This window comes from Oryctolagus cuniculus, chromosome 3, assembly GCF_051225735.1.
Source record: "Oryctolagus cuniculus isolate XC-2025 breed Fujian yellow rabbit chromosome 3, ASM5122573v1, whole genome shotgun sequence".
Taxonomy (NCBI): domain Eukaryota; kingdom Metazoa; phylum Chordata; class Mammalia; order Lagomorpha; family Leporidae; genus Oryctolagus; species Oryctolagus cuniculus.
The window spans coordinates 20,024,914-20,035,496 of record NC_142869.1 but is presented as its reverse complement, the minus strand read 5'-3'; the positions used below and the strand labels follow the sequence as shown (position 1 = coordinate 20,035,496).

The 10,583-nt window shown below is 65.2% G+C and overlaps 2 protein-coding genes across 5 annotated transcripts; one reads left to right on the top strand and one right to left on the bottom strand.

Moving 5' to 3' along the window:
- Window positions 1–345: 345 nt before the first annotated feature.
- On the bottom strand, window positions 346–4,374 carry CHPF (chondroitin polymerizing factor). The gene is given in 4 exon segments (NM_001171483.1): window positions 346–1,605; window positions 1,900–2,079; window positions 2,533–3,106; window positions 4,061–4,374. Coding segments are annotated over 4 exon segments (2,328 nt in total).
- On the top strand, window positions 3,120–10,543 carry TMEM198 (transmembrane protein 198). 4 transcript variants are annotated; one of them, XR_016230727.1, is made up of 6 exons: window positions 3,120–4,101; window positions 4,954–5,185; window positions 5,474–5,678; window positions 7,843–8,872; window positions 9,199–9,401; window positions 9,708–10,543. XR_016230727.1 is itself a non-coding variant. In XM_051848030.3 (6 exons), exons 3-6 carry the CDS (start codon window positions 5,568–5,570, stop codon window positions 9,843–9,845), a joined length of 960 nt encoding a protein of 319 aa, XP_051703990.1. In that variant the 5' UTR covers window positions 3,129–4,101; window positions 4,954–5,185; window positions 5,474–5,567; the 3' UTR covers window positions 9,846–10,543.
- The last annotated feature ends 40 nt before the right edge of the window (window positions 10,544–10,583 follow it).

Genomic DNA, 10,583 nt, shown 5'->3' with positions numbered 1-10,583 from the left:
ATCTCGTCTGCAGCCCAGCCCCCAGGGCCGGCCCCCAGGCAGCAGGGCTGGCGTCAAGCAGAAGGTACTGCATAAATACAGAGGCCACAGCCCGAATCAGCAGCGTCAAGGGGGCGGGGGGCGGGGAGACCGGACTTGGGGCACCGATGGGGTGGCTCTGGGAGTACCTGCCCCAAGGTTTGTCCTGAGCCCCGGACCTGCAAAGCCAGAGAGAGGGACCCGTGGCTGTGCTGGGGCCTGAGGCTGCAGCCAGCCGTGTCCCAGGGGCTGGCAGGGGGGCCCTTGGTTGTGGGAGAGGAGCAGGGTGGGGTGCGGCTAGGCCAGGGCGCAGGGGCCCTGGGCGGGTCAGGTGCTGTGGCCCTGCTCTTGTTCGAAGAGTAGCATGGCCAGCTGGGTGCGCGAGCCCAGGCCCTCCAGCACGCTCTGGCGGCAGCGGTGGTACAGGTCCTCGCTGAGCCGCGCGCTGCACGTCTGGGCGCGGTAGTGCTGCAGCAGCGCCGGCTCCACGGCCCGCAGCACGTGCAGGCTGGAGTAGCGCAGGAACAGCTCGTACACGTCCAGGCTCTCCAGTAGCTCCTCCTCCTCCTGCTCCGCGGCGGCTGCCAGCCGCCCACGGGCCGCCACGTAGTCAGAGTTGTAGAAGCAGGCCTCGCTGGCCGCTTGGCGGTCGAAGTGACCTGTGTCCCGGCCCAGCTCGGGCGGCCCCGGCCCCTGAGGCGGGGCTACGGCCGGGTGGAAGGCCTGGAAGTGCATGGGGAAGAAGGCCTGCCAGCCAGAGATGGCGTGCATGCGACAGCGGTTCAGGAAGTCGGGGGTGAGCACCGTGTCCGGCCCGGCCAGCAGGAACAGTGTGTCCAGCGGGTGCTTCTTGGAGAGGAGATCCATGAGGCGCAGGGGGGCAGGCACGGCCGTCTGCACGCTGAGCCAGGGCACCCGCGCGCCGGGGAATCGCCGCTCCAGCTCAGCCACCTGGGCCTTGACGGGTGCGAAGACGTCCGAGTGCGCGGCACGCTGAGCCTGGCGGGGCTCGTACAGCAGCAGCAGGGTCAGGGCTGCGGCGTCCCCGGGCTCCAGGGCCGCCGTGGCGAAGGCCTCCAGGAAGCCGGCGGCCAGGTCACGCTCCGCCGCGGCCAGAGGCAGCAGCACGGTGAGGCGTGAGGCCTCGGTGACATAGGGCACGGGCAAGATCTCCACGCGGCTCAGGGGCCGGAGCAGCTGCACCCGGCGGGTGAGGGGCCGGCGGCCGCCCTGCGGGGTGAGCGCCTCCAGCTGCAAGTCCAGCGTGTACTCCATACCCCGCGCCGGGTCAAAGCGCCGGTAGCCGTTCACCAGCTGCTGCTTCTGGAGCCGCAGGGCCGGGTGGTAGCGGCGGTTGAGCTCCTCCAGGGCGGCTCCCAGTACGTCGGCCACATCCGCCCGATCGGCCCCACGCAGCGGGCAGCGGGGCGAGCCGTCGGCACAGGAGAAGGCGTGCTGCTCCGTGAAGTAGTCCCAGCGCAGCACCTCGAAGCGGGACGCCGGCCGCGAGGGCGCCGGGATCCCCACGGGCCAGGCGGTGGCCCGCTCCCGGTCAGCGGCCAGGCGGCTGGTGTTTTGGATCTCCCACTGGGCGGAGAAAAGAGGCGGTGAGCAAGGCCGAGGCCACTGGGGCCAGCACACAGCCAGGGGCCGGGGAGGCAGCAGGCGCCCCTCGGCGACCACGGCTGCCCACACAGCGCCCCCAGCTGTTGTCCCCTGAACAGAGGATGCCTAAGAGGTAAAAGGGGGAGGGGAGGGGCTTCTCACGGCTCCTCGAGGGGGGAGCAGACAGGCTGGGAGGCAGGTCCCCAGGGATCTCCCACACCTCTCAGACTTGCTCCCTCCCAACCCGTCCCTCCGCCCCCCCAGCCCCAGAGGTACCTGCAGCTCCCGGATCTCCTGGTAGGTGCGCTCCAGCTCAGCCCGGGCAAAAGCCTTGTGCAGCTGGTACATGTGCACGGGGTCACGAACCGGGTGGGCTGTCAGGGCACTGCGGAATCGAGGGTCTCCTTCCTGTACGGGCTCCCCAGGGCTCAGCTCCAGGTAGCTATAGTGCACCCCCTGCGGAGAGCAAGGGAATGGGTTGTGATGGGAAGAATGACAAGATCCCCTCCCCCAACCTCACGGTCATCCTGGGGACATGCAGTCAGCCTTCTGTGGGATGAAATCTGCCTTGTCTGGTACTGAGCCTGCGTGGCCCAGAGCAAGCCTCTGCTAGCTCGTCTGTGAAATGGGCAGAGACCTGTCTCAGAGGGCCTCAGCAAAATAATAGCCGCCACTCAACACCCACTTGCTCAAGGTTGCCTTGTTTTCCCTAATCCTTATAGCAACCCTGAGCCATGGTGATTCCCACCAGTCCGAGGCTGGAGCACAGGAGATTTAAGTCATTTATCCAAGGTGACAGGGAGAGGCAGTGACGGGCCTGGCATGGAACCCTAGGCTTGTGTCTCTGCCACCCCTTAGCTTCCCAGGGCGCAGTGAGAAAGCTCACGCTGGAGACGCCACTGCTCCTACCTCTTGGTCACCAGTGCAGCCCACTCCGGTGGCATCCAAGATGCAGCGTCCCAGCCACTCATCCGGGCGGGCGCTGACGATGTCATTGCGGCAGCCTTCCAGGTGGGGGCGCAGCTGCTGCAGCAGGGTGCGCGACAGCATCACACCAAAGCCGCCGTGGCAGTAGCGGCCTGGGGTGGGCTCTCCACCGATGAACTCCTGGGGCCGGCCCAGATAGAGGTGGGCAGCGGTGGCCAGGCTGAGGCGGCCGGCGAGGCGTGCCAGTCCGTGTGCCTCGGTGTAGGTGGTGTCAGGGACTAGGAAGAACCAGTCAAAGTCATCGCCGTGCTGTTCCAGCAGGTGGCGCAGCGCCAGGTGCAGGTGCCCGATGGGCCGCTCCTCCCCCAGTGTCACCACGGCCATGCCCGGTGGGGTGCGGCGGCCCCGCGCGCCCGTCAGGAACACCACACGCTCCAGTCGATGCCCCAGAGTGCGGTTCACAGCCACGCCCAGCGTGGGCAACGTGGCCTGTGAGGTCAGTACTGCCACGAGCAGCCTCTGCCTAATGCCCAACTCCGTGCTGATGTAACGGGTCCTGGAGGAGGAGATTGGCACAAAGTTACCAAAAAGACCATGGGGACAGGCGGGAGTCGGTGCACGCAGGCTCCAGCAGGTCAGGTCTTCCCTGCGTCTGTTTCATCACCTATAAGCGGGACAAGAATGGTAACTTTCTTCCAGGGGTCATGAGGGTTTACGTGAAACACAGGGCTGCGTTTGCAAATGATGCGCCTGCTTCCTGGTTTCATTACTTGGTAGGAAGGTCCTTATTCTCCTTGAGCCATCTGTACAATGGGCCTGATTGTATCTATTGAAAGCACTTAGCCAGGTGATTGGCAACCCACGTATGCGGTAATTTCTACACTAAAGGCCCTTAGGCATAGAGGGGCCCTCCGGGTATTTGGAGGAGCGGCAAGCTGGGGCTTGGGGGGTGAGGGGTCCCACGAACAATCCTGCAAGTAAGTCCCGGGACTGGAATCTGAACTCAGTGTTACTTTGGAGAAATTACTGGAATTCAGAGGCAGAGAAGTTCACAGGACGGCACACCCTCCTTCCTCCATCTTACTCCCAGGCGGCCCTGATAACCCACCCAGGTAGAGATACAGGGACAGGCAAATCTTAATTCTCTCCCTTCCCCTTCCCTCTCTCTAAGCACTCACTCGGGGTACAGCCATTTCTCCAGCCCCAAGAACCGAGCTGGGAGCTAAGAGGATCCCTGGGGTCCCCTGGGGTGGAGCGGGTTTAGGACAGAGGCGGACAAGTTCAGTCCTGGGTGAACCGGGGCCCACTGAGGGCCTCCGAGCAGCCCCGCCGCTCCCGGGAAAGCAGGGCCATAGGAAGCTATCGGGGCCCAAAGACTTCCTGGCCGTCCAGCCCCTTCCTTCCGGAGCCTAACCCGGCCCCGGCGGCCTCCCCCGCGAACGTGCGCGCGCGCGCGCGCGCTCGTCCCGACCGGTGCCCAGGGGCTGGGGCCGGCGCAGCCGATCGCTACCTGACGGCCTTTTTGGCGGCCTGGCCGGGCTGTGCGGGGCGGTAAGGCAGGACACGCGGCTCCCAGTTCTCCCCGGCGCCGGCGCCGGCCCCGGGCCTGTCGCGCTCCGCTCCGGGCTGCACCGAGTTGGGCCGGCGAGCAGCGTTGGTGTTGCCGCGCGGCGGCAGCTCAGAGTCTCCGGGCTGGGGCGGCCCCGGGCCGCAGGGCTCCTCCACCCAGGTGACGCTGAGCAGGCTCAGCGTGAAGCCCAGGGAGATGCCCACGGCGACGGGCCCTGCGGGCCGCAGCACCGACAGCAGCAGGGATGCCCGCATGGCGTCCGGACCGCGGGCCCCCGGCCCCCGCGCAGCCCCACAGCAGCCCGAGGAGGCTCCGAGGGGGCGGGCCCGGGGAGGGGGCGGATCCGGAGGGCCCGGGCCCAGCGGGCGGGCCCGCTCCCTCCCCGCCGAGCGGAGCCCGCGGCCGGGGCCGAATCCCGCGCGCCGCGCTCCGGGGCTCCTCCGGCTGCGCTTGGCGCCGGAGCTCGGCCGCCGCCGCTGCTGTCCGACGTGTCACTGCGAGGGCCCCGCCCCCAGGGGCGGGGTCTCCGGCTCCGGCTACCGGAGAGGGCGGAGAGGGGGGAGGTTAAAGGGGAAGGACCCCCGGAAGTGCCCCCTCCTCAGCGTGCGAGAGGGAGACGCCGGGGGGCGGAGTCGCCCGCCTCCCCCCGCCGGTTGGTGCGTCCCGGGTGACGTCAGAGGCAGCCCTCCCCTGCCGGTGGTGCGCCCTGAGTGACGTCAGGAGCCGCGGCCGGAGCTGTCCATCAGCACCAGAGGCCTCGGGCGGGCTCAGGGCATGGGGCCGCGGCTCTGGGGCAGCCCGAGCCCTTGCTCCTGCTCCTCTCCCTTTCCCAGGCCCGGTCCAAGTGCCCGGACGCCGCGGGACTGGAGTGCCAGGCGGTGTTGGAGGTGGAGCGGCGACGGCGCCGCGCAGAGACCGGGCTCCGCGGCCCAGCAGCCCCCTGCCCCACACGACGGACTTTCCCAGGACCTCAGTCAGTGGGAGCCTCTGGCGCCCCGCGACCCCGGCCCCTCCGGCGCCCGCTCGGCCGCTTTGGCTCAGAAGCTCAGGTCGCCTCCAGCGCAGGTAGATCTTGGACAATGCCAGATCCAGCCTCCCACAGACGGCTCTCCTGGCTGCCTCCTTCGCACCGCAGCGCGGCCGCCCTCGTCCCGCCCGCCCCCGGTCCCCCTTTTAACTTCGTGCCAGCCCCTCCAGCCGGGCACTCTGGCTTCCCTTTGTCTTTGCTCCCCGAGCCGCATGGTGTGGGCACCACTCCTTTGTCCACCGTGTCCTTGCTGAGCTCTCCCACTCCCACTCCCATCCTGGTGGGAGCCCGGGACTCCTCCTTGACCCCAGCTCCTTGTCTGTCAGGTGGACCTGGGAGGGTGACCCCTCTGGCTTCCCAGCACTATGCCGGGCACTGCGGCGACACTGCGATTCCAGCTGCTCCCCCCCGAGCCAGACGATGCCTTCTGGGGTGCGCCTTGTGAACATCCCCTGGAGCGCAGGTACCAGGCGCTGCCGGCCCTCGTCTGCATCATGTGCTGTTTGTTTGGAGTCGTCTACTGCTTCTTCGGTGAGATCCCCGGCTCATCCCTCACTTGTTTTCCCAAGTTCTTTCTCTGCCCTCTTCCACTCTTTTCCAGAACCCACTACCACCACTGTGAGCGACTTGCTTTTCTGTCTTTCATCCCACAGCGTTTGTAAGTCTTCTAGACTCTAGAGAACACAGGTTTTTGAATTGGACACACTTGAGTTTGAACTTGGCTTTGCACTTTACTAACTGTAATGCCTTGGGCATAGTAACCTGAGCCTCAGTTTTCTCATCTGAACAGTGGGGACAATGACATTTGTCTTACATTAGGTCGTTAGAAAAATTAGTAGGTGCTAAGTAGAAGCAATTTTTAAAGATTTGTTTGAATCATTACTCTAAGAAGGCACTGACAATTCTCAGGAGAGTCATTAAGCCTGATCCCTTACCACAGGGCATATTGTCTGGTGGGGAGAGACTCCTGAAACAGTGACACCTGTGACATGGGCCAGAGTGGGCCGGGTGGCAGCCACACACACAGAGATTCCCTACCAGGCAGGCTGGAGCAATCAGGCAGGCTGTGAACAGTTGTACAGGATGAGTACTGCACAAGAAAGCTCAGTTGTATGGGCAAGAGGGGGTTGAAATCTGGCTTGTGCTCTACTCACAGTCCAGGCTGCTTTCCCTTTCTCTAATTTGCACAAAGGTGTCACATGGACTAGTGGGAGCCTGGAATGAGTGGTCAGTGGTTCTACAGAAAGCGTTAACTGAACTTCAGAGAGGACAGTGGGTGCCACGGACTGGGGGTCCAAGGGAAGCCTGTGGTAGGAGGACTGTGGATCAGAACTGGCGCAGGCAAAGGAGGCTGGGAAGTTTGGGTTTTAGACCAGGCAGAAATGGGGCAAGACTTGTGCTCTGCCCCCTCCATCCCTCCTCCTGGAATGGGTGGGCAGACAGGGATGGGAGCCAGACAGTCCTTTCCACCCCCAGACTCTGGGCTGACTAGCTGCAGAGTGGGTAGGATGCAGTACCCCCGCTAGGGTGCAGGATGCACTCCGGGCCTCCAGGGAGTCTGTGTCCTCTCACCTCTGCTAGCCACATGCAGCCCCTCTGCCCTCTGCCTGGCGCTTGGTGCAGCCCTGTATCCCTGTCCCGGGTTCCCAGCACCCTGCCCCTCTGCAATGCTTCCACTCCCAGCCTCCTCCTTTCTGTGGCCCAGAACCTCCTGGATTCTTACTCCCCTCATGCCAGGAGCGGAATCTCCTCTTCACTGTCTTTGACCCTTCGATCCCCATCTCTGACTTCCATCTTCCCAGCTGTTCAGGATCTACACCTCCCTCCCCCTGCAGGCACGGTTAATGGGCCTGCAGGTGGTATACTCGTCTACTCTGCTTTTTTTCTGGAAGCCCCACAGCCACTGCTTTCCCTGTAACCCTGAGTTCTGACACTTCAACAGCCCTAATGACTTGTAGCTCCCTCATCAGCTTCCACCCACTGCGCCCCTCTGCGAGCCCAGCTCTGCTCCCTGGGCTCCAGGACTCCATCAGCCGATGGCCCCTCCCCACGCTGACATCTTGATGACCCCATTTCCCTGGCCTCTGTGATACTGCCCTCAGACACCCTGTTCTGCTCTCAACGACTCCACTTCCGCCACTCCCCCGACCTGCCCGGACTCTTCCCCGACATCCCGGCTTCTCTGAGACCCCAGGTGATGCTTCATTTCCAAAGCCCTGTGGCCCCTCGAAGGCCTGATCCTCCTGAACCTGTGTGACCGCCATCTCTCAGACTCTGACTTTGGAAAAGCTTTCTGTACCGCGCCTCCCGGACGCCCCAGTCACTGCTGCTCAGCCCCCTGCCGTCCCAATGACCCGCTTCCCTGACTCCTGGGACCCGGAGACCCCCGGTGCCCCATTGCTGATTCACTCTGGACGGCAGTGATCTCAGACTGCCCTGGCCATCAAAGACCCCCAACTCCCAGAGACCCCCAGCTCATTTTCTCAATGGTGACTCTGTTTTGCCGGTGAGCCCGATGCCTGTCCGATTGCCCTGACCCAGCGGGTCCATCGCTGATGTCCTCAGGACCCCACTGACCGCCGACTCCCTGATCTTAGTGTCTCTATCTCGGGCTCCCCCGTGACCCCAGGGGGGGTCCCTTCCTCCCGCCCAGGGACCTCCTCCCAGCCCCTCACCAGCCCCTGTTCCCCTCCAGGTTACCGCTGCTTCAAGGCGGTGCTCTTCCTCACTGGGTTGCTGTTCGGCTCCGTCGTCATCTTCCTGCTGTGCTACCGAGAGCGGGTGCTGGAGACGCAGCTGAGCGCCGGGGCGAGCGCGGGCATCGCGCTGGGCATCGGGCTGCTCTGCGGGCTGGTGGCCATGCTGGTGCGCAGCGTGGGCCTCTTCCTGGTGGGGCTGCTTCTCGGCCTGCTGCTCGCCGCTGCCGCCCTGCTGGGCTCGGCGCCCTACTACCAGCCGGGCTCCGTGTGGGGCCCCCTGGGGCTGCTGCTGGGGGGCGGCCTGCTCTGTGCCCTGCTCACGCTGCGCTGGCCCCGCCCACTCACCACCCTGGCCACCGCCGTGACTGGTGCTGCGCTCATCGCCACCGCCGCTGACTACTTTGCCGAGCTGCTGCTGCTGGGGCGCTACGTGGTGGAGCGACTGCGGGCCGCCGCCGTGCCCCCTCTGTGCTGGCGGAGCTGGGCCCTGCTGGCGCTGTGGCCCCTGCTCAGCCTGCTGGGCGTTCTGGTGCAGTGGCGGGTGACGGCTGAGAGGGACTCCCACACCGAAGGTGAGCGGGCAAGGGCCAGGGGTGAGAGGGGGGCTGTGACTGAGGGCTGGGGGCAGAAGCCGTGCACGCCAGCGGCAGAAGGCATGGGAGGTCAGGGCCCCTGTGCCATCCTTCACCCCACAACAACGTGTGAGCCATCAGCTCCGGGCCAACCCCATTCCAGGCACTGGGGGTACAGCAGAGAAAAGACCCCTGTCCTTAGGGATGTACAGCTGGGGTGGGTGCAATCAGACAGGCAAACAGACCAGATGATTCCAGCTGTGCAGAGTGCCATGAAGGAGGTGCACAGAGTTATATGAATGAATGACCCTATGGAGGCTGTTCTAGTCAGGGTGGTCAAGGAAGGCTGCCTGGAGGAGGTGACATGTTAAACAGAGACCCAAAGGATTTAAGAGCTGGAGAAGAGGAAAGGGCCCAGAGAAGAAACGAGCTTGGCTTGTTTGGAAGGTGGGAGGTGAGATATGGAGACAGACCCATCGTGTTTTTGATGCAATGTCATCGGAGGGTTTCAAGTCAGGGGAGGCAATGATCTGACCTAGTGTCTGGGGCGCTCGTTCTGCCGCTGAGTGTGGAAAGCGCTGGAGGGAGGCAAGTGTGGGGCGGGGATTCCGGGAGGAAGCAGGGCCGTGTCCTAGGAGAGTCACCCATGGCTCCGGACTGGGTGAGGGATAACAGCTGTGGGGATCCCACCCTGGGGGGCGGGGCAGGAGACGGGCAGGGCCCAGGTGGGAAGGCGGAGCGAGGGCCTCTGAGCCCCCTCCTCTGCCCCTCCCTCCGCAGTGGTCATCAGCCGGCAGCGCCGCCGCGTGCAGCTGATGCGGATCCGGCAGCAGGAAGAGCGCAAGGAGAAGCGGCGCAAGAAGAGACCCCCTCGGGCTCCCCCCAGAGGCACCCGGGCTCCTCCCAGGCCTGGGCCCCCAGACCCTGCGTACCGGCGCAGGCCAGTACCCGTCAAGCGCTTCAATGGAGACGTCCTCTCCCCGGTGAGCGCTTGGAGCCACGCCCGCCCCGTTGGAGGAGGAGCAAAGCCACGCCCACCCACCCTCAAAGGCGGAGGAGTGGGAGGGGGGTGCGGACCCAGGGGCGGGCCTTGTCTAGAAGCTAGAGTGTCCGTCCAGGCATCCACCAGAACCCTTGCCCGTGGGCCTGATGGGCCCAGCTCCAGGACTGGGGCAGAGGTGCCCCCGGCAGGGTGGTGAGGGCGGGGGTCCGGGTCAAGCTGGTGGGAGCTGGCTTTTCGCGTGGGCGTCTGCAGTGGGGGCTCTCACACCTGTATTCCTCCCCCACAGAGCTACATCCAGAGCTTCCGGGACCGGCAGACGGGGAGCTCCCTGAGCTCCTTCCTGGCCTCGCCCACCGATGCGGACTATGAGTATGGGTCACCGGGGCCGCTGACAGCCTGCTCAGGGCCCCCGGTGCGGGCGTAGCTGCATCCCGCCGCCAGGACTCTGCAGCCACCAGCTCTCCCGGCCTGGGGAGGCCGAGTGCCCAGCACCCAGCCTGCCTGGCCCTGCGGGCGGTGGCTGTCTCTCTCCACTCTCTGGGGAGGGCCGACCCGGCCACTCGGAGGAGGCTCTGTCTTGGGGGCTGGGCCTGGCCTGATGGAAGGCCCCCTGCTGCCAAGCTCCCGAGGGGCTCCTAGGGACTCGGGGTGTGAGCCCCACTGGGGTGTGCTCAGGGTTGTGAGTGTGTCGCGCGCGTGTGTGTGTGTGTGTGTGTGTGTGCGCAGGTGTAGGGGGTAGGCTTGGAGGGGACTCTGGGACCCTTGCCTTAGGCTTCTCCAGAGCTGGCCAATCTCCTGCATGTCCACGTGGAGGAGGCCTGCCTTCCTCCGCACTGCTCTGCCTCGCAGCCAGACTCCTCCAAGGGTTCCCACTCTCGGCAGTGGGGCAAACAGCCACAGCCCTCACCCTGGTCCCCTGGCCTCTGCAAAGCCACCAGCCGGAGGGCAGCGGCCGGGGAAGGGGCTGGGGGGTGCTGCCCTGGGCTGGGCGGGGGAGGGTGGAGGGAAGGGGGCTCTGAATGCATGGTGCATGTCTGGTGTCTGTCACACCACCCTGGACACCTCATGCTTCTGTCTCCCCTCCCCCAGCCCTCTTGGACATCTTTTATAAACGTGCCAAACTGCGTGGCCTCTGCCAAGAGTGATGGTCGGCGGCGGCTGG

Excerpts from the sequence above, each read along its gene's own strand:
- TMEM198 (XM_051848029.3), top strand. The coding sequence starts at position 5,513 with ATGCCGGGCACTGCGGCGACACTGCGATTCCAGCTGCTCCCCCCCGAG. Across the intron at positions 5,679-7,842 it reads AGTCGTCTACTGCTTCTTCG|GTTACCGCTGCTTCAAGGCG; the intron begins GTGAGATCCCCG and ends GTTCCCCTCCAG. Across the intron at positions 9,402-9,707 it reads ATGGAGACGTCCTCTCCCCG|AGCTACATCCAGAGCTTCCG; the intron begins GTGAGCGCTTGG and ends CCTCCCCCACAG.